At 44.1% G+C, this 21,384-nt stretch overlaps 2 protein-coding genes and 1 long non-coding RNA gene across 4 annotated transcripts in view; 2 read left to right on the top strand and 1 right to left on the bottom strand.

Annotated features, from left to right (window-relative positions):
* XPO1 (exportin 1) overlaps positions 1–10,332 on the top strand; it is a 40,210-nt gene extending 29,878 nt beyond the window's left edge. For both annotated transcript variants that reach the window (XM_034060301.1, XM_034060302.1), the window contains exons 16-26: positions 757–913; positions 1,020–1,183; positions 1,959–2,093; positions 3,247–3,430; positions 4,867–4,973; positions 5,344–5,538; positions 6,476–6,644; positions 7,748–7,882; positions 7,999–8,158; positions 8,237–8,333; positions 9,265–10,332. In XM_034060301.1, the coding sequence (XP_033916192.1) occupies positions 757–913; positions 1,020–1,183; positions 1,959–2,093; positions 3,247–3,430; positions 4,867–4,973; positions 5,344–5,538; positions 6,476–6,644; positions 7,748–7,882; positions 7,999–8,158; positions 8,237–8,333; positions 9,265–9,411 (1,650 nt within the window). In that variant the 3' untranslated portion in view covers positions 9,412–10,332. The remainder of the gene's footprint in view (positions 1–756; positions 914–1,019; positions 1,184–1,958; positions 2,094–3,246; positions 3,431–4,866; positions 4,974–5,343; positions 5,539–6,475; positions 6,645–7,747; positions 7,883–7,998; positions 8,159–8,236; positions 8,334–9,264) is intronic.
* Positions 10,333–13,153: 2,821 nt separating this feature from the next.
* Positions 13,154–19,957, bottom strand: LOC117435907 (uncharacterized). Its single transcript, XR_004549438.1, has 2 exons — positions 19,744–19,957; positions 13,154–13,883 (listed from the first exon to the last, which is right to left on the bottom strand). It is a non-coding gene; the product is annotated as an uncharacterized lncRNA (long non-coding RNA).
* USP34 (ubiquitin specific peptidase 34) overlaps positions 19,553–21,384 on the top strand; it is a 134,632-nt gene continuing 132,800 nt past the window's right edge. Inside the window, exon 1 of the mRNA XM_034060303.1 lies at positions 19,553–19,672. Within this exon, the coding sequence (XP_033916194.1) occupies positions 19,630–19,672 (43 nt within the window). The 5' untranslated portion in view covers positions 19,553–19,629. The remainder of the gene's footprint in view (positions 19,673–21,384) is intronic.

The following is a 21,384-nucleotide window of genomic DNA, read 5'->3' as shown; positions in this document are numbered from 1 at the left end:
GGTGCAAAATGAACAGCTTTGTCACACATGATGGTCTATACTTGAGAAGCTAAGGTTACACAAACACTGCTCTGTGATCTTGGCAAGATACCTTGTGTGGCCAGCGAGTTGAGGAGAGTTAACTAGTGGGAAATCTTACATCCTGATGAATTCATTGGCCATGAACGAGGAATTATTTTAAGTGGTCTTTTTGCAGTGAAAATTTTGGGGGATAAAATGGAGTTGATGGGGAAATGTTTTTCTTGGAGGATACAGAAATGATGAAACAAAGGAAAATAACCCACATTTTTGAACTAGCCTGCACCCTCGTACTTGGTTTCCTTATATTCATGATCAAACTAAGTTTTGGGTAAATATGTGCATGGAAAGGGTGCAGGAACAAAACAGTTTTATAAGAGGAATGGCCCTTACTTGAAGTCATCCAAATTCATACAGAAGACTTTAACTTCTGTTTGACGCGGAGTCCGTATTGATACCAACTGCGCTATTCTGTACTCTGAGGCTGTGGAAGTCCCCTTTGCAGAAATCCTTAGTTCTGTTTTAATATGGAGATTCCATAGCTGAATCCATTCTGAGGTGTTCCTGGTTTGGCTGAAACTTCACCCCACTCTTAATCCATTCTTTATTTGGACTTTGACCTTGATTGTGGCAACCCCTTTCCTTTAATATAACTTCTTGTGGGATTTTATGCTTGTAGTGCTTTGAATTGAACTGGACAAATCTGGGAGAGGAACCTAAGGATGTGCTTTGTTGTAGGATCTCCTGGGACTCTGTGAACAAAAGCGAGGAAAAGACAACAAAGCCATTATTGCATCCAACATAATGTACATAGTAGGTCAATACCCACGGTTTCTGAGAGCTCACTGGAAGTTCCTGAAGACAGTAGTCAACAAGCTGTTTGAGTTCATGCATGGTAAGTAGCTGGGTTTAATTAAAGAGTAATAGTAAATGCCTCTACATGGGCATGTATAGGGGGGAAATACAAAGTACAAAGCAGTAACTCCCTTGTTTTAATCCAGAAACCCACGATGGTGTCCAGGACATGGCTTGTGATACCTTCATCAAAATAGCCCAAAAATGCCGCCGGCATTTTGTTCAGGTTCAGGTGGGAGAGGTGATGCCATTTATTGATGAAATCTTGAACAATATTAACACAATCATCTGTGACCTTCAGCCACAGCAGGTATGTTTCATTCAGCTTTGTGGGTCGTTCTAAACACCAATCAGAGTTACTTCATATTGAAATGTAGTAATGATTTTCAAGGCTTGAATTGTATGCATTAGGTTTTTGTCAGTGCCACTGTTCTGGTATAAATAGCATTATGAGATTGCATCACTGAGATCTCAGTTGGAAAGCTTGAAAGGAGAATTGGAGTGTGTTTAGCTTGAATTTTGATTTCTGGAATGTTGTATCAAAGAAATGAAATGGTGTATCTCATGGTCCTACTTCAGGAAAGAACAAGAGAGCAATACCTATGACACCTATAGCTATTTTGGGCAACAGTCCCATAAGTGCCTGTGTCTGGGAAGGGCACATCTCATGGCGTGAGACTGTAGTGCACAATGTGGCATGCACATAGATGTCACAGTAGTGTACTTTGGGCAGAGTGGATCTGGCATCTGGAAGAAGGTACTTAAAGGAGTGATGTAATCCGGTCCACAGTATAAACATGTCTGGGAATACTTAAGTGGGATATGTCTGAGCTTCCTCACTTCAGGATATGATGGCAAAATGAAGTACTCTGGAATGTACATTGTGGCATTTGAAGGGACGGGGGTGGAGGTTTGGCTTATGCATGATGGAAGTAAGGAAAGAATGGAGAAGGATCTTAGAAAGTCAAGAAGGGGAAAAACGTATTTAGACAGTGAAACCCACTGTCAGCCTTCACTCTATCTTCAGGTAAAGTTTTCTTGCTCATTTTTAACCTTCCTGTTTGATTTCCTGTTGTTCCAATCAGGTGCATACATTCTATGAAGCAGTAGGATACATGATTGGGGCACAGACAGACCAGACTGTGCAGGAGCATCTGATAGAAAAGTACATGTTGCTGCCTAATCAAGTATGGGACAGCATAATCCAACAGGCAACAAAAGTAAGCTCATTAATTTGAAGTGTATTCTGTGTTCTCTTACCCTGGGTTTATTTTTCACATGGCATGACATGAAGTGTATGTGATGGATATAATAGTGATAGTAGTGATTGCCATGACAGTAAAGGTGTTATTTTGAGAGGGGAGACTTAAATGATCTCAGAGCAGCCTTCCAGTATCTGAAGAGGGCCCACAGGGATGCTGGGGAGGGACTTTTCATTAGGGACTGTAGTGACAGGACAAGGGGTAATGGATTCAAACTTAAGCAGCAGAGGTTTAGATTGGATCTAAGGAAGACATTCTTTACTGTGAGGGTGGTGAGGTACTGGAATGAGTTGCCCAGGGAGGTTGTGAATGCTCCATCCCTGGCAGTGTTCAAAGCCAGGTTGGATGAAGCCTTAGGTGCCATGGTTTAGTGTGAGGTGTCCCTGCCCATGGCAGGGGGGTAGGAACTGGATGATCTTAAGGTCCTTTCCAACCCAAACCATTCTATGACAAAACAAATACTGGTTTTAATCTGATTTAAAGGACAATTCTCTGGTACTGTTCAGTAGCTTTTTCCCAAGGCTCCTTATTATCTGGCTTAGGGGTGGGTTTTCTAAATAGCAGGGAAGTTAAAATGTTAAGAACAGAGTTCACTCTTCCTCCTTGCTCTTCCATTGTTCTCTGAAAGTACGTCTTTAGTTCTTTTAATTTCCATTTCTCTCAGTCTTTTCTCAGCATATTAAAAGACCAGCAGTCCTGTACTGCACAAGAGAACACTCCGTTGGGACTTAATCAGATCCCAAACCTTAAGAAAGCTTAAATTCCATTTCTTACTCTGGCCTCCCTCTTAAATCAGGAGCATATCCCCTTTCCTTTGGTCTGCTGCTGCCTCTTTCCACCTGCTTTATCCTGCCTTTTTGACTAGAGTAGTGCACGTACCACTGCAGCAGAAATACTTCTGCAGAAGAGCAGAATTAAGTGAACTGAAGCTTTGTTATGACTGAAGTAGTGGCAAGTGCCATTGAAATCAGCAGTTATATATAGTCTGTAAACTACAGTGATGTGGTCTTTAATGCAGTGTGTAAGGTAAATGCCTTAAACTTGGACTTTTATGTTGAAAGCTAAGGACAGTTTTACTCTCTAAACAACACGGACTTTGTGTTTCTACCAGAATGTTGATATTCTCAAGGATCCTGAAACAGTGAAGCAGCTCGGTAGCATCCTGAAAACCAACGTCAGAGCGTGTAAAGCAGTTGGCCACCCCTTTGTGATTCAGCTTGGGAGAATTTATTTAGATATGCTGAATGTGTACAAGTGCCTAAGTGAAAATATTTCTGCAGCTATTCAGGCTAATGGTAAGAAATCCCATATTTTTCCTGAAAGTGGGGGCTAGCTGGATGTGACAGAGGGCTCAGGATGTTCCAGTCGGGCTGATGTTGCTGTGTTCATTTAATGTTACTGTGTTTGCTGTGTTGTTTGGGCAAATGGACAGGGTTAGATTGGGGTTTTTGTTAAGCAGATCTTCTGTTGCAATAAAGAACTGATCTTAGAAAGGAGAAGCACCTGTAAATGAGAGCTCAGGAAAGATGCAAACCACCGGAGATGCTTAGAATTAATAGGCGCCTTGTGGAGAGAGTTGTAGCATGTGTTCTTTTAGCTTACTCTGATTTTGACTATTAAAAGACTATCTTTAAATAGAATCACATTCAAAAGATGCTGGCAGAGTTTTGGTACGATACTGTGCTATGAAGTAGCTTTATTACAGCAGTGTAACTGTAGTGAGGATGCCTGAAAGTCACAATAAACCAGGCTTGCAGAAGGAATCATCAGTTGCCCAGCCTGTTATTACTGGATAAATAAAGGCCTGTGCTATCTCTATGCAGTGTGCTTCTGTAGTAGTTCATTACAAGACTAAATTAATTGGTTGCTGAGTTGTTCAGTGGTCAGTTTTCTTGCCAGTGCAGACAGTGATAGTGGGAGATGTAGGTGTTCAGTAACACGTGGTAACTGAGCAGCTGGGTTACCGTGAGGTGGTTTCTCAGAACTCTGAATAAAGCTGGATGAGAAATCAGCACCTTCTGGTTCTGCAGTTCTGATGGTCAGGATTTGTCCCTGTTGGAAGCAGGGAAGATTAGGGAGCAGTTGCTAGGGCAGAAGTCCTGATGTGCTCCTTGTGATTGGTGCCTTGGAGTCTGTTTTTACAACTGGCTCTGCCTTGCCAGAGATGACTCTGATGCCAGCAAGTGATCCTACCCTTTTCCTGGCTGCAGGTTTTCCTGTGCATGTACTGTAATGGTTGCATGGCTATACAGTTAATTAAATTGGGGTTTGCTGATGAGACTACATTGATTTTGGGGTAAGAAACTGAACTATGGATAAGGATTCTTAAAGATAAGTGCAGACTTTACATACAAAGGCATGGAAAGATTCATTCTCAGATGAAATCAGGAACTTTATTGTTCTCCTCCCCATCACTTGATGAGAACCAGATGTAAGCTCAGTCCATGTGGTTCAGTGGGTATGTGTTGGTTTCCCTTACTTGAAAAGAAGGTTGCAGCTTTGGTTTTGAGCCCTGTAGCAGGGTACTGTCAGTAGTGGTTTTGTAATGCTAAATGGCAATGTGGACCCATGGAGTTGCAGTGGGGAGGTATTTTATTTGCTCAATACATATAAGAAGCCTTCAACAGTCATTAAGATACAAAAATGAAGCATTCTCTGTTTTGTAATATCATTCTAAGTTAATCTTTTTGTTACACCTTACCTGATAACTGAAGCTTCACAACTTTTTCAGGTGAAATGGTAACAAAGCAGCCCTTGATTAGAAGTATGAGGACTGTGAAAAGGGAAACTTTAAAACTCATTTCTGGCTGGGTGAGCAGGTCCAATGATCCTCAGATGGTAAGTAGGTTCATTCTATACCAAAAACTCCTAAGACAGAATTGGGAACAGCTCTGGGTTTTGCTCTGTGGTTGACTGAATCAGCAGGTCACAAGAAATTGCTTCAGGATGTCTGTAAGATACAAAGGAGAAAGTACAATCACACAGAAGTAAGCCTGGGCAGTTAGTTTTACCTTAGAGAATCAAGGAGGAGTAAGGAAACCCCATTGGAAGTCTGGGTGGATACAAAGGGGAGTTTATGGAAGTGTATTTCAACTTTGTTGGGAACAGTATCACTTGTAACTAAACAGTGACCTTTGCAATAAGCTATATATGCTGGTGACTGTTCAGTAGCAGCACTGTTATAACCATGGCTTCCTCTTTCAATCAGGTAGCTGAAAACTTTGTCCCTCCCTTGTTGGATGCAGTTCTCATTGACTACCAGAGAAATGTTCCAGCTGCTAGAGAACCTGAAGTACTCAGTACTATGGCCATCATTGTCAACAAGCTGGGTGGACACATTACTGCTGAAATACCTCAGATATTTGATGCTGTTTTTGAGTGCACATTAAATATGATCAACAAGGTAAGCATCTCCCTAGGAACTGAAGGGAAATGGGGTGTTAGGAAAGCATCAGTCTTGGCTTGTTGGTACATCTCTTGTCTGTGTTGCTACATCAGTAAGGGAAAGATACCCTCTTCTTGCAGTGCAGGGGGGCAGGCTGTGGTAAAGGTAGAGTTTTTAGAGAGCTTTCATCTTACTTAAGTGGCAGGGTCCTGCCTGGTTTCATTGAATATCATTTCCACGTGTGGAAATATTATATCCACGTGATCTTGTAGATCATCTCCCTGTTCTTTTGGCAGTCCCAGAGTGCATTTGTGGCACCTGAAGTGGTCTCTGACCGAACCATGATACTTGTTCTGATGTCTGTCCAGTGAGATGTTTTAATCTCTTTACCTTAAATTTCTCTATGTAAGGAGTGATCTTTCTGTTCTGGGAACTTGGAATGTTGTGCTTCTGGAAGCAGAAATGTACTTGAGTCCAATACCAGTGTAGGACTAACTGCTAAAATTCATAAATACTTAAAATGTATGGATACAAGCACTGATCAGTCATGTTGAGTATTTCCTCACTAATGCAGTTCTTATGCAATATGTATTTGCATAATACCTGAGTGCTGCTAGCTGAACTAGTGCTGCTTTGCAATAGGGTGTAACCATAACTTGTATCCCTGTAGCAACATAGGTGTTGGGACCATCTGAGGACAGAGTAGTACTGAAGGCTGTGCACTGACACAGTAGGGCTCAGTCTGTGGTGTGTAGCTCTGGATGGTCTTAAGCTTTGGTTGGGAAAACTGGGAGGAAAAGCTCACTGAGAAATGTTATCTTTGCTTTGTGTAAGGCTGTTTTACACCTAGATCTAAATGCTGTTCTGTGCCAGTTAATTGATGTGCTCTGCTTAACACAGGGGCTGATGATGGACCTTTAGGAAATGTAACTTCATCTCTCCCTCCTCCTTCTAGGACTTTGAAGAGTATCCTGAACATAGAACAAACTTCTTCCTGCTACTCCAGGCTGTAAATTCTCATTGCTTCCCAGCGTTCCTGGCCATTCCACCTGCACAGTTCAAACTCGTTCTGGATTCTATCATTTGGGCTTTCAAACACACAATGAGAAATGTTGCAGATACAGGTAAATGGAAGGGTTTAATCTGCAGTATTGATAGAATGGTGGTTTCATGCATCTTGTTCTGTAGTCAAACTGAGGATTCCAATCACATGAATCTGTACTGCCTTTGCAGTAGAATAACACTCCTGTCTCAGCCTCAAGCTGTCAGCCAGGTACACACTAATAGGCTGAAATGCTTGGATGCCCTTTCACTCTCATGTGTTAAGAACACACCTTTATGGTTTCAACTTTCTATTCCGTGTGAGGGTTGGCACTTCTCTTAAATGGCTGAAGTGATGCAACAGCTCTGACTGGTGTTCCAGCTCCTCTGTAGTGCTGCCTGTGGGGTTTGACTTAGTACCTCCCTAAGACAGTTAAGTAACCACTGGAAAGCTCAGCAAAGTGGATGATTGGGGTAGGGGTTGAACTCAGGAGCCTGGGAGTAAAGAAGGAGAAACATCTTAGGTTAAGAAGGTGGCTTAGTCTTCCTTTGGACAAGAGCAAGCTTTGAAACATGGGGTGAAATTTCATGGAGTAGCTGAGTGTATCCCTTCATTTAACAGGTTTGAGTAATTAAAAAGCCTTTCAGAGTGACACTTATCAAGGGAAACTATAGGGGAGGCTGTTTAAAAGTCCTAAATTCTAGAAACATTGTGCTTACTGTCTTGACTATTGGATAAAATACTTGCTGTGACACCACTTGGTTTTTCGCCAGCTGCCTTGTATCAGTGTTTGGAAGGGATGGGGATAAAACCAACCCTTTTCAGTTGCATTTCACCCAGTAATTGAAGCTTTCATGTAATTCTAAATGTTAAAACATCTCCCTTTATTAGAAAACGCTTCTTCTAGTGGAGGGTTTCTCTCACCTTCACTAGTACCACTGAAGTGATGCAATTGGGTCATTATGCTTCTGTCATCAAATAATGCAGAGAAAATCATTGTGCTGTGTGTGGCCCTCTGGGGGCTACTGGAGGAAGTGCCTGAAACAGTCCTTATATAGTGCTTGTCTATTCTAGGCCTGTCAGTTTCTTGGGATATTTGAATTGCTTTGGAAAGACAGAGATACACACAGATGTTTTAGTGTTATTCCCTTAGTAACTTGGGGGGTTTTAATGTGTACTTTGCAGGTCTTCAGATACTTTATACTCTACTACAGAACGTTGCACAAGAGGAGACAGCTGCCCAGAGTTTCTACCAGACATACTTCTGTGATATCCTGCAGCACATCTTCTCAGTTGTAACAGACACCTCACACACTGCTGGTAAGAATGCACACATGTGAGCTGGTTGATGAAAACAATCCTTTTTGTACACCAGAATGCTGTTACACATTTGTTGATGAGTAATAACAACGTATGTATAACTTTGATCTGTTCAGGTTTGACAATGCATGCATCAATCCTTGCATACATGTTCAACTTAGTAGAAGAGGGAAAGATAAGTACTCCATTAAACCCTGGGAATCCAGTGAACAACCAAATGTTTATTCAGGAGTATGTTGCTAACCTTCTCAAATCTGCGTTTCCACACCTGCAAGAGTAAGTCTGTCACCATTCTTTAGAACATTCAGGTGGGTTCTTACAGCTGGATGTACTAACTGGTGTGTTTCCTGTTAGTGCCCAGGTGAAGCTGTTTGTAACAGGGCTCTTCAGTTTAAACCAGGATATTCCTGCCTTCAAGGAACACCTAAGGGATTTCCTTGTCCAAATCAAGGTATGTTTGCTTCAAGAGTGAAATGGATGGTATGGGGCCTTGGGGCATGGTTTAGTGGGAGGTGTTCCTGGCCATGGCAGGGGGTTGGAACTGGATGATCTGAAGGTCCTTTCCAACCCAAACCATTCTATGATTGTTGGAAAGTACTTGGGCAATGTTTCTTACTCAGTGTTTCTTTATGAGATAAAAGTTATTTTGCAGCTGTTAAAAAATTCAGTGGGAACTCCTGTCAAATGGCTTGCATGACTCTGGATCATGGGATCTATCTCAGTGTGATTTAATATATAAACTGGGATTAAATGCTATCACTTGTGCTTTACACAGTGCACACAATTTGTATGTCGAAAATGGCTGCAAAACTTACTCTAATGGGAAATAAAGTTGATTTTAACCAGATCTTGTTTCAGTCCTGCTTGGGATTGGGATGTGCTGTGAAACTTCCTGAAGTGATGCTATGCCTTTATTAAAGATGGTAGAATTCAGGAAGTTTGTAGGAAAAGAGCTTGTTTGTTAGTTTTGAGACTGTAATCACCAGGTATTTAAGGCCAGGCTGGACAGAGCCTTGGGTGATGCGGTCTAGTGTGAGGTATCCCTGCCCATGGCGGGGGGGTTGGAACTGGGTGATCTTAAGGTCCTTTCCAACCCAAACCATTCCGTGATTCTATTTCAGCATTGTTAATGACACTGCTTTAATAGTGATGTGCTCCAAAGACTAGGTTACTATAGCACCCTGTTCTGTGGTGCACAGTGAACATCCTACAGTGTGTTCCACTCCTTTGTGTTAATTCTGACATTAGGAACAGAAAGCAAACCAAGACAACAGTCTAGCAGGGAACGCAAAGGGAGGATGTTTTCTGTGTCATTTTGGAAGCTCATTACTCTGCCTTAAAGCACTTGCCAATAAACTAATGATTCTATATGGATCCCACAGGAATTTGCAGGTGAAGACACATCAGACTTATTCTTGGAGGAACGAGAAACAGCCCTTCGGCAGGCTCAAGAGGAGAAGCATAAACTTCAGATGTCTGTACCTGGCATCCTTAATCCACATGAAATTCCCGAGGAGATGTGCGATTAAAAACAAACAAAATAAAACAAGTTTTGCAGTTTTCTTTCTGTACAGCTACTTTGTTGTGATAGAAGAAAACAGCACTTGGATATTTGTTGACCAAAATGATGCCAATTTGTAAATTAAAATGTCACCTAGTGGCCCTTTTTCTTATGTGTTTTTTGTATAAGAAATTTTCTGTGAAATATCCTTCCATTGTTTAAGCTTTTGTTTGGTCATCTTTCTTTAGATTTGCATGAAGTTGAAAATTAAGGCATTTTCAAAGTACTTACTTCATGCCCATTTTGTGGCTAAGGGGAAAAATAGGCAAAAAACATAACTTGTAAAAGACTCTATTGCAAAATCCTACCATTTTCCTGGAAGAGTATCGATTTTTAATTCGGGATCATTTTCTTTCTAGCCTGTCCTGCAGCCTAGGAGGAAAGGGAATGAGTAAAAATGGTTTGACTTCCTTGTTAAGCAGAGGATTCTAGCGCTGCCTTTGTTCGGAGCAGTTAGCAGCTTTTTGGACTGAGTGGTAAGGCTAGGCTACATGTATTTGCAAGTTGTATGGCAAGTTTGCAGCAAGATCATGTGCATATCATCATCCCATTGTAAAGCAACTTGGAAAGAGTATGGGAACACAGTACAGTTAGTTATTTTTACACAGTTCTTTTGTTTTTGTGTGTGTGCTGTCGCTTTGTCGACAACAGCTTTTTGTTTTCCTCAATGAGGAGTGTTGCTCATTTGTGAGCCTTCATTAACTCGAAGTGAAATGGTTAAAATATTTATCCTGTTAGAATAGGCTGCATCTTTTTAACAACTCATAAAATAAAAAAAAACAACCAAACCTCTGGCTTTTGAGATGACTTATACTAATTTACATTGTTTACCATGCTGTAGTGCTTAAAGAACACTACTTAAAAGCAAAATAAACTTGGTTTACATTTATTTTTCTTTCTTCGGCTTATTCTTTTCTTGGATGAAAATGCTGTGATCATACTTCAGCTTTGTATCCTGAGGGAAAAGTTCCTTGAGGGCTTAGCTAACTGTTGCTTCTGGCTTGCCTCATCTCAAGGATTGTACTTGAAGTTAACCTCAAGTTGGGTTCCATTTGGAAGTACAGTAGCTGTTCTTACCTCCACAAACACCCCATACTATAAATGCCAGGAATAAGGTACTCTTGCGCTCTCTCCACAAGGACTCTTTGCAATTGATTCCAAAGAGGTATTGCACTGTAACTTGACTAAACAATTGATACTTGTATGTGTTAATAACACATGTCGATGAGATCTACAGTTATTTTTCTATCTAAAAGTTTTGTAGTTAGACGATTTTCACAGATATATGAAGTATGGATACAAAAAGCAGTATGAACACTATGTGCAGTCTTCAGCTTCCCTGTCTTTGTTACGTGTTGTATCTGTTTACTAGCAGTTGTTGTTAAGCTCTCCCTAAGTTTATCTGTTTATTTGGCCTCCAACTCTAAGATTGTCACTACAATGCGAGGTAGAGCCATTCACACAGAGCTGTAAAACAAGGTTGGACAGCTGTGGAGGTGGTGTGTGTAAGCTTGGATACTGTAGTTAACTTTGTGATGTGTATTCTGTTTGAGGTAGAAGTGCATGAGTTAGCAATGTTAGCGTAGAGTTTAGCTGTGACCAGGATGTTCCTGGTCTCAAGCCCCTTTCTGTTACTGAACATCTCTCCAGTTGTTTTACTTGGCTGGCACTAAGAAAGCACAGCTGCCCCTGTGTGAGGATCAGTTGGCAATACTGATGTTGTGAGCTGGCAGTTGCTACTCCTTGGAGAGAAGGTTCCTCAAACCCTTTAACACTAGGACTTAGAGCCTACCAAAAGTGTTAATTTGATAGGTACAGAGCTCGTTCCTTTCTCTCCTTAAATCTTGTGATTTAAACTCGTTCTTGTCTTCCTGTCCTGTCCATGTATGGCTCTGTTCTGTGTGAGGACGAGAGCTTCTTTAATAGGCAGCTTGATGTATCTGAAACACTGTTGAAGGGTGCATCTGGGATGGACATTAAATGGCTTGTGAGCAGGCTGAGGTGCAGCATTATAGACCTGCAGAGTATGAAAAGCTGGGTGGAGAAGTAAGAAGGTCTTACTGAAATAGAAACAAAATATTACTGATAGTGTGCCATTGGAATAATCACATCCCATGAGTCACAGAAGTAATACTGAATTGGTTCTGACACACAGTGGCATTAACAGTGCATTTGGTTGTGAACAAAAATGCTCATATGCTTTTATGCTTGTTTACTTCTTTGGGTTAAGATTCAGGTTATTCTGAGGGCTCATGGTCTGGTTGGTTACCGAAGAGTTAAATCTCACCTAAAACAACAAATCCAGAATGTATTTTTTAAAGTTGATGCAGAGAAGAGTTGTTCCCTTATTTTGCTGACTTTTGGATTATCTAGTACCACTTGAATCTTAGTTCTTGCTTCCCTTTTAGAGCTAAAATCTTACCTGTGGTCTTGTTATCTTAAAAATTGGTGCCTTTCACTGAGCTCTGCAGATGCTGTAAGACTACAGCTTATGCAGAGCTCTGGATACTACTGAAGATATGTGACGTGTGTGTGTGCATACTTCTAGTGCAGTTACCCTGAATGTGGACAATACAATGTACATTAAGAAAGTTTTAGTTCTAATGCACACTTTGTAAATGAAAATACACAGATAAAAAGCATGAACCATCATATAAGCATCTACCTAACTTGTACTTACATGTGTAAACCAATGTTTGTGCTATTTCTATACAGATTTTCCACCCCCCTCCCTGTCAGTTCCATGTACTCCAGGTGCATTCATAACTTACAGATATTAAGGGTGTTTTCTGTGTTTACATGAATTGATTGCCTGTTAGCTGATGAAGACACCCCAAGTACTTGTTCCAGGCTACCATGATGTGTTTGCTACTGTAACCGAAGCAGATGATTTTCCAAAGCATTTTAGGATAGTTTGGTTTTTCCTTTTTTTTAAACTAGAACAGTTTGGTGTGTGTTAATCTGGTTTAAGTGAACTATTTTCCAATAAAGCTAATATTTATGCAAAAAAAGCTTTAGAAATGCTCATCTCTCAAGGAAGCTTTAAGAGTTCTGATAGTCTTTAGCACTGGCAATAAGACTTCAGCTGTGGGTTTCTTAATGGGATAAAAGATGAGGAAAGATGCTGGAAATAATGCATTAAAATGTAGAGGCATTGACTGAAGTGAGGAACTGGTATTTTGCTGGAAGGTATGTGGAGTTTTCCCCTTTTTCCCTCTTAGTAGCTTTGTCTCCAAACGTTATGGAGCAAAATGGAAATGTTAGAGATGGCTTTCTAGAAACCATATTGGTGCCAAATACTAGTAAAAGAATTGTACCTTTCCCCTTGGCTGCCCTTCTTGAATTGCACCTCTGAATTGCATTTCTTGAGACTGAATGTATCTTTAGGCTTCCAGATCTAGCAGATCTTTGCTTCATTGTCCAAAGTTGATTCCTTTGGGAAAGGGTTGTTCCAGTTGAGGTTCATTTTTCAGGTAAGATTTCACATAGAATGCACCTCAAAGCAGAGGAAGTCACTGATTTCCTGCACACACACACGTGTCTTGTGTGCTGCTATTGATCTTGGTGCACATTGCTCACTACCTGCAAGTGCTTGTTTGTGCTGTAAGTGGGTACAAGAAAACAGCCGAGAAAGGATGGGGTTGAGGAGGAATGTTTTGGGCCTGAAGAGTAGGGTTGGGAATGACAGAATTCAGATGAAAACAAGGCACTTATATTGTCACTTTTATTTACCCTTTGTAAGTTAGAAGTTAAACAGCACTTTTCCCTTGGCAGTGCAGTGGGTAGTCTTTTCCAAGTCCCCCATTAAAGTACATCAAGGGGCCTGGGTTTTATTGTGAACACCTTTTCAATCTTGGGTCTTTTTCCGAGTCTTGAAGTCTGCAGTGTGTCATGGAGTCTGTAACTTTAGACTCATGAAGAATTGGCCAATTTAGGTTGGAGGATGGGAGGAGGACTTAAAATGGTTTGCTGTGACTGCTTAAGTGTGTGTATGCTGCAGAGAGCTGCCTGCAGCCTGCTTATTGCCACTGCTGGTTATTTGACATGTATACTGGTAATCGGGTAGTCATGACCAGAATTCTCTTGTGGCATCTCTTCAGCATTAGATGTAGCTTGAGGGCGTTTGCATCAACCTTCAGAACTGGTTTTAGGAACTTCTCAGATCTTTGCAATTAGCTTGTGAATTGGCCATTAGCTCTCCTTAGAGCTTTTACCTATGAGCAGTTTGCTCTCAAGGTTAATGTGACACTTGCCATCAGGAAAAGGACATTGTAAACACAGGCTTTACCAGTAGGAAGTCCAAAAGAGGTCCAAGTGTGCAACAAAAAAAGCTGTCTGCCCTCTTTGGTAAGGTGGTTCAGTGGCTGGTGGAACTTGCTCATGCTCAGACATGTAGCTGTTGCCTTGCTTTCAAATCAGAGTGATAAGATGACCAGTCACCTGCCAATTATAGATAGAAGTAATCAAAATGAAAATTGAAACAAACTGAGGGATATTATCCCAAAATGAGGTTGAGAATGTGGCTATAATCCACAGGCTCTCATCTGAAAACAGGAATGGTTAGACCAGTAGCACTGAATCTCAAGGTAGTACAGCCAGCTCTGCACCAGTCCTTTACTTCAAGTACTATGGAAGTGCTCAAAGAAAAAACCTTCCAACTGAATTGCTACCCAAGATTACAGTTTAAGAAGCAGGCTGTGGGATGCAGTCTGAAATGGCTCCAAAACTGGAGCTTGTCCTGCTTACTGGGCCGTACAGTGTGATTCATAAATAAGGTTCATAAGAATGCAGATTACTCTCCTACCAAAAAGCTGAGTTAGCTGATTTAGGAACAGACTGTTCAATGTAGTTTGATGGTATATTGAGCATTATCTATTATTACATGACATTTCTGGCCTAATAAACAGGGCTATGAATTATATTGAGTGTATTCTCTAATGAGGTAAGTCACAGTAACTGTGTCTTCACAGGGTGCTGTGATACCAAAGTCTAGTTAGAAGTGACCCTGCTTAAAAAGGTTAAAATGCTGTTAGGGCAATGAAAGCGAAGTGCTGGGACTTGGAATGTGCACATTTAAACTGATTCTGTTGCACTTCAGCCAAGTTTTGTTGGTAACTTTACAAAGACTGCCTTCCTTTAGTTAAATGAAGGATTTCCTAGGCAATGGATTCCAACCATTTCCAGCATCATTCCAGACCAGCAGTCACAAACAGAACTGGACTGGCTGGAATTGACCTTTTTGACACTATTCTCTGTATAGCAGATACTAATTCCTTACTTTCCAGCTGCCTCAGCTCCCACCTCGTAGCATCTGCTGATATCACTGGTAGTTTGCCTTTCATTGTAAATCATGGCAGCAATCCATTTGGCTGTGGTTGTGACAGGAAGGGGAACTTACAGCAGAGCAACAGCAAGTTCAAACAGAAGGTAATTCAGTCATCCCATGTCAGACAAAGCTGTGGTTAAAGCAGTTGATGTGACTAATGTACAAAATGTTTCGGTTAAGTCTTTCACATTCCACAATTCTGAAGTCAAATGACAAAGTATTTATGTTCACATAGAAAATGAAGGCTTCAAAATACAACATATGAAGCAGGCTAGGAAAGGATGAATGAAGTATGTCAATGAACAGGGGCAGTGACAGGTCTTGCTACCTCAACCCCTAATCAACGTGAGGGTTATTCTGGTTTTGTCTTTGAGTAATGGTTAATTCCATCTTTACATTAAAGAAAACTAGGATAACAGCATCAGTTCAGTGCTGGGACACAGTGGGATACTGATTTTGCAAAGTATTCTCTGACTCCACTCCTAAATTTGGATTTAGGATTTTAGTTTTGCTCAGGTCTTGCATCTATCCCATCTATCTAACTGTGCTGGCAGTTTACCAGAGCAAATATTTCCAGATGAGGAGCATCCGTGCTCATGGAAGGAAAGGGCCTCCTAGGGATCAAACAACCTTGCGAGGATGGCATGAGGAGAGAATAAAGGTCAAGAGAAGAAAGCACGAGGCTGGTGCTCACTGCAACCAGGCCAGGTGTAGCTCCTCTATTCTGCTTGGAAGCCAACATCTAATTTAAACAAATTCAATTTCACCTCTATTAAGAAAAATAATAAATTCCTGTGTGCAGTAAAAATAATTTGGCAGCATTCCCGTGTGCACACAAGGAGTGACTCAAGGTCACCCATACTATTCTGTTGGATTCATTGAACTTGGCATGTGACACCATGCTTCAAAGGGTCCCTTCCTTGTGCTGACTGGGGTGTTTGTGTGGAGCTGCAATCACATCAAAGAGCTGATTTGTCAGAGAAAGTATCTTTTAAGGTGTTTTGGCAGTTAATTTTGGTTCTATTCTAAAGCAAACTGTAAGGTCTATAAAGAAGGAAAAGGGGAAAGTGCAAATTCAAATTATGCAGATTATAGAATTATGATTCTATCAAAAAATGTCTTCTTCCAGAGGCAGACAGCTCATATCATATAGCAAATGATTCCATGCTAGCAGGAATACCTGGGTAATATGATGTTAAAGCTTAAGGAAGCAAATAAGCATGACTTCTTGGAGATACAGGGTTTATGTTATCTTGGTATGACAAAGTTAAGGCGCTTTCTAATCTCCTTGTACAGCTCTGGCTTCCAACTTCAGTAACTTGGATTCTGATAATGGTCAGAAGTAAAGGAAATGCAGGCTGAAATGACTCAGAGAACAGCGAGTGGCATATTGCAAAGACAAGTCATGAGAGCTGTGAAAAACCTGACATACAGAAAGATCATTGATCCTGGACACACCAAAGACAGCACAATGCCAAATGAAATGTAACTACATACAGATAACACAGACACCTCTGATCCACCTTTGACAGATCTTGAGCCTTGAAAGAAATGCTGTAGAAAAGTGGTACCTTAATTAAGGCAGTGTTCAAGACCAGGTTGGATGAAGCCTTGGGTGATATGGTTTAGTGTGAGGTGTCCCTGCCCATGGCAGGGGGGTTGGAACTGGATGATCTTAAGGTCCTTTTCAACCCAAACTGTTCTATGATTCTATGAACAGAATGTGGTAACTGAAATACTCTGAATTGCTCTGTTATTTTTTCCATTACACAAGTTTTGGAGCTATCTGGAGGAGATCACACTACCCCAAAAGGCCTTACAGGATCAGATGCATCTGCATCATTTTAATAACCAAACCAGCACACCAGTGTAGGTTAATAACAAGCTAGTTAGTGGTGGTTAGACTTCTGTCTTTCCACAGGAAATGCATTGTTCAGGTAAGGCTCTGTCAGGAATTGAAACCTCTTTAGGCTGTAGAACAAGAAAGCTCAGTAAAATGTCTTGGGGAGATTTTGAGTTTATTTATATAAAATCATAGAATCACAGAATGGTTTGGGTTAGGTAGGACCTTAAGATCATCCAGTTCCAACCCCCTGCCATGGGCAGGGACACCTCACACTAAACCATATCACCCAAGGCTCTGTCCAACCTGGCCTTGAACACTGCTAGGGATGGAGCATTCACAACCTCTCTGGGCAACCCATTCCACTGCCTCAGCACCCTCACAGTAAAGAACTTCTGCCTTAGACCCAATCTAAACTTCCCCTGTTTCAGTTTGAACCCATTAGCCCTCATCCTATCACTACAGTCCCTAATGAATAGTCCCTCCCCAGCATCCCTATAGGCCCCCTTCAGATACTGGAAGGCTGCTATGAGGTCTCCATGCAGCTTCTCTTCTCCAGGCTGAACAGCCCCAACTTTCTCAGCCTGTCTTCATACAGGAGCTGCTCCAGTCCCTGATCATCCTCGTGGCCTCCTCTGGACTTGTTCCAACAGTTCCATGTCCTTTTTATGTTGAGGACACCAGAACTGCACACAATGCTCCAGGTGAGGTCTCACAGGAGCAGAGTAGACAAGCAGTCCCCTTGTGCCTCTTGTATTGATACCCTTTGTTATGCGCAGGAGTCCTATTGGAAACATCCTTGCATTAGCATATGATGTGAATTAAGGTGCTAGATAAGGAATTTGTGTTTCATGGGGACTCTCAGAGTGGTTCTGCATTAGTTTAATTCAGTAAATGGAAATTTCAGCAGGGACTATTCACAGAATCCCAGAATCCCAAGGGTTGGAAGGGACCTCAAAAGATCATCTAGTCCAACCCCCCTGCAAGAGCAGGGTAACCTAGAGTACATCACACAGGAACTTGTCCAGGCGGGCCTTGAATATCTCCAACGGAGGAGACTCCACAACCTCCCTGGGCAACCTGTTCCAGTGCTCTGTCACTCTTACAGTAAAGAAGTTCTTCCTGATGTTAACGTGGAACCTCCTATGCTCCAGTTTACACCCATTGCCCCTTGTCCTATCACTGGATATTTTGGAATACCTGTTCTTATGGCTAACCCTACCTTTGGAAAGTATTCCAAAGCCAAGCAGTGACGAGAGGCCTGGGTGAAAGATCCTTCCACTATGTTCCTGCCTTGCACAGTAGTTGTTGTAGCTGAGACTGGGCCTGTTGTTTACAGTAACTTGCCTCTTGTTTCTAAACAGCAGTGGGGTTCGGTGCCTTGGGGATCGTTAGGAGGAGAGCGTTCTGTGCACTACAACCACCACCACCAGCACTGGGATCAGCCTGTGTAAACGTGCCCATGGGATTAAGGAAACAAACTGCATTTCCACCATTTATACCTCTTCCTTTTAAATCAACCACTGAGCGGCTCAAAACGGGTTTGTTTTTCCTCTCCCTAGTTTGGCAGTTTTGATGTATTTTACTTTCTACCAAACTGTACAGCATCTGCATTGCGGCTATTAATAGATTTGTTTCCTTGAGCCTATAGACAAGGCGGTGAAGCGGAGATATTGAGGGTAACACACTAACTCACCGCTTGGTGGTACTACAGAAACAGAAACCACTCCACAGCGCTAGGGAAGTGCCAAGATCCATCATGTGATTCCTATTCCCAATCCCATGTACCTGGGAAAGGGAACAAGTTATCGTGCAAGTGGAACAGACGGCAGGAAGGTGAGGGGTTTGTATGGAAAACCGCCCTTCGCCTGCAAACTTATCTTGCACGGGTGTAAAATCTCGTTCAATGGGACCAAGGCGGAGTTAACCGGTTGTCATCCGCGTAAATTATGTAACCGAAAGTTAATTTTAAGTAAGACTCTGTCTTTTCATGACAATACGTTATTTCCAGCCCTTCACATGCTGTAGTTGCCATTATACATTTATTATGGAGAATAAATCACTCTCCAAGTGGGGCGGGGGGAAGAAAAGCGAAATCGAAAACTTATGAGGTAAAAATGATGCAATTTTTTGCATAAAACGCTACCGTAGTACTTTAAAAGTGTTATCGGGATGCCGGGATGGGAGCTGCCCTCAGCCGGCCTGGCCTCTCCTCAGCCGCGAAGGAGATGGCTCCGACTCCTCTGTCCTGCGCCGCCGGCCAAGCGCTCCCTTCGGGCAGCAGGTCCGAGGCTCCGCTCTCTTCCCCATCGGGAGAGGCCGCTCCTCCATCCCTGTCACGGCTGCGGGGGAGCGGCCTCGGAGAGGAGAATTCCCCCTCACGGGAGGCGGGCGGAGGGCAGGGAACCAGCGCCTCCCGCCCGCCCAGCCCGGGTGCGCGCCCAGCCTCAACGGCCGCCGCCCGCCGCCATTTTACCCTGCCGGCCCCGGCTGCCGGCCCGCCCCTTTCCTCCTCCTCCTCCTCCTCCTCCTCCCCGCTCGGAGCCCGCCGCTCGGCCCCGGGGTGGGATAGGCGGAGCGACAAGAGAAGGGAGGAGGAGGGACTCGGCCACCTTCGCCTGCCGCCTGGTCGGAAACTGCCGAGCCGAGCCCGAGCGCCCGGTCCCCCCTCCTCCTCCTTCCCCCTCAGCAAAATGGCGGCGCGTGGAGTCACTGGGAGCCAGTGAGTGACTCGGCTTCTCCTCCCCGCCGCTACCGCCGCCGCCACAGCCTCATTTGCATTGATCAGCCGCCCCATCCCCCCCTTCCCCCGGATCCCACACCGGTCCCTGCCTCTTCCCCCCCCCTTCCCTTCTCTTCCTATTCCTTCCCGCCCCCTCCTTCCCCTCCCCCCCCCCCCCCCCACCCCCCCGGCTGACCCCCGCCCCGGCCCCCATCAATCATCAATCAGCAGCACCGAGTGGATCAATCAATGGTCGGGAGGAGGCGGCGGCGGCGGCTGCTGCTGTTAATGAACAATGTGTGAGAGCTGCGCCGAGCTGCTGGAGGTGTTAAATGAGAGTAAGTGCGGCCGCCCTCCCCCGCTACCCTCCCCCCCAGCACTCCTCGCCCCGGGCCGGGACCCCACGTACCCTCCTCTACACGGGCTGGGTTATAACCCCGCTCCATCTCCTTCCTCATCCTTCCCTTCCCTGCTCGGGCCTCCTGGGCGCGGGGTTACCTCTCTCCCTCTCTGCGGGGTGGCCATAGAGGGAGAGCCTGCTCTGCGGCTTCCTCCTTCTCCTCCTCTCCACACCGGGGCCGGGCGACTTGCGGCCTGGGGCGGGTGCGCTGAGGGGCTGTCCCCGCCGGGCCTTTCCCGATCCCCCCCCTTCCTTCCTTCCTCCCTCCGCCACCTTTCCCTCTTTCCCGCCTGCCCCCCGGGTGTCTGCGTGTGGGGCCGGGCGGGGACGTGACCCTGCCGGCGGCATGAGGAGCCCGCTCCTCGCTCCCCATCCCCGGCAAGCCGCGGCGGGGCCTAGCTGGCTCCTCGCTCGGCTTGAGGAGGTGCCGGGAGCCGCTCCGGTGGCTGCGGAGCAGCTGGAGGCCGGGCCTGGGCTGGGTCCCTTTTAAGCAGCAGACAAGGCGGCTCTGAGTGATCCTGCCTCCCCCCTCCCCCTCGCCTGTCCGCCGGGTGGTGTGGACGGGGAGGGGGGAATGGGGGACGCGGTGGGGATGGTTTTCGGGTACCTCTTTCTCCGAAGAGGCTGCTTGGCTGTGAGGGAGCCGGCGCCTGAAGGAGCCTGGCTCGGCTTTGCGAGGGCCGGGCTGCCGGAGGGGGGGAGGTGGAGGGAGAAGGAGCTCCCGGGTGCTTCGCTTCGGGGGTGGTCTCTTGCTTCCTTCCGAAGTTTGCTCTTTACGAGCATTAGCAGACAGGCCGGGAAGGCCGGAGGGTTGGTAGGGCAGGTATTGCCCCCGGTGCGGCTGAAACCGGTCTTCATTTTGGGCACGGGATCCTCTTTACCCTTCTGCAGTAGGCCTCGTGTGGAACCTGCTCCCAGTTCCCCGCGGCAGGCAAGGGACCGTCCCGGCCTTTCCGAGGCTCGTCTCTGTGCCCTGCTTCATGAACAAAGACTAAAACCCCGCATTTGTGAAGATGCTACAGAAGGAATTTAACGAGCTGAAGTTGTGATTAGCGGGAAGTTTGGTTATCTCGAATCTGAGCCATTTTTCCTGGTTGCACACTGCGGTCTGCGTAGAGGCAAATAATCTTCCAGTAAAGTGGAGCACAGAATACTTCCTAGAACAGGATTTGGGGAGAGTTTTCTTTTCCTTAACTCTTATGAGGCCTAGTTACATGTGGTCGTTGCTTGTTCCTAAAATACATCAGTGGATACTATGGTAGTCCAATGTTGGTCTCTTTCTTGTTAGGGAAATACGATACTCAGTGATGGCCGGTGTGTTATATGAAAAGCAAAAATGTATGTGTAGAACTAACTTTCAGGAGAGCCAAGAGGCTGGAGGAACTCAAACTAAAAGGTTAAAGAGATCTGTTGGGTTCAAAATGTTTGCCAAGTTTGAGTAAGCTTGTCATTCCAGCATCTTGTTTTGAACAATCCTTGTGATGTTTACTTAATTTGCATCTTGTTTCTTATCTTTCTCAACTGGAGGGGTGGGGAATGTGTTGGTATTAGAGGCTGAATGCTTATTTAAACAGTAGGTTCAAAATGAGACTAAACTGTCAGTGATGCATTGATGACAACTGCTGTTTGAAGAGAGAACTTTGGTTTCGA

This window comes from Melopsittacus undulatus, chromosome 3, assembly GCF_012275295.1.
Source record: "Melopsittacus undulatus isolate bMelUnd1 chromosome 3, bMelUnd1.mat.Z, whole genome shotgun sequence".
In the NCBI taxonomy this organism is placed as follows: Eukaryota; Metazoa; Chordata; class Aves; order Psittaciformes; family Psittaculidae; genus Melopsittacus; species Melopsittacus undulatus.
This window is presented reverse-complemented; position numbering and strand designations above follow the sequence as displayed.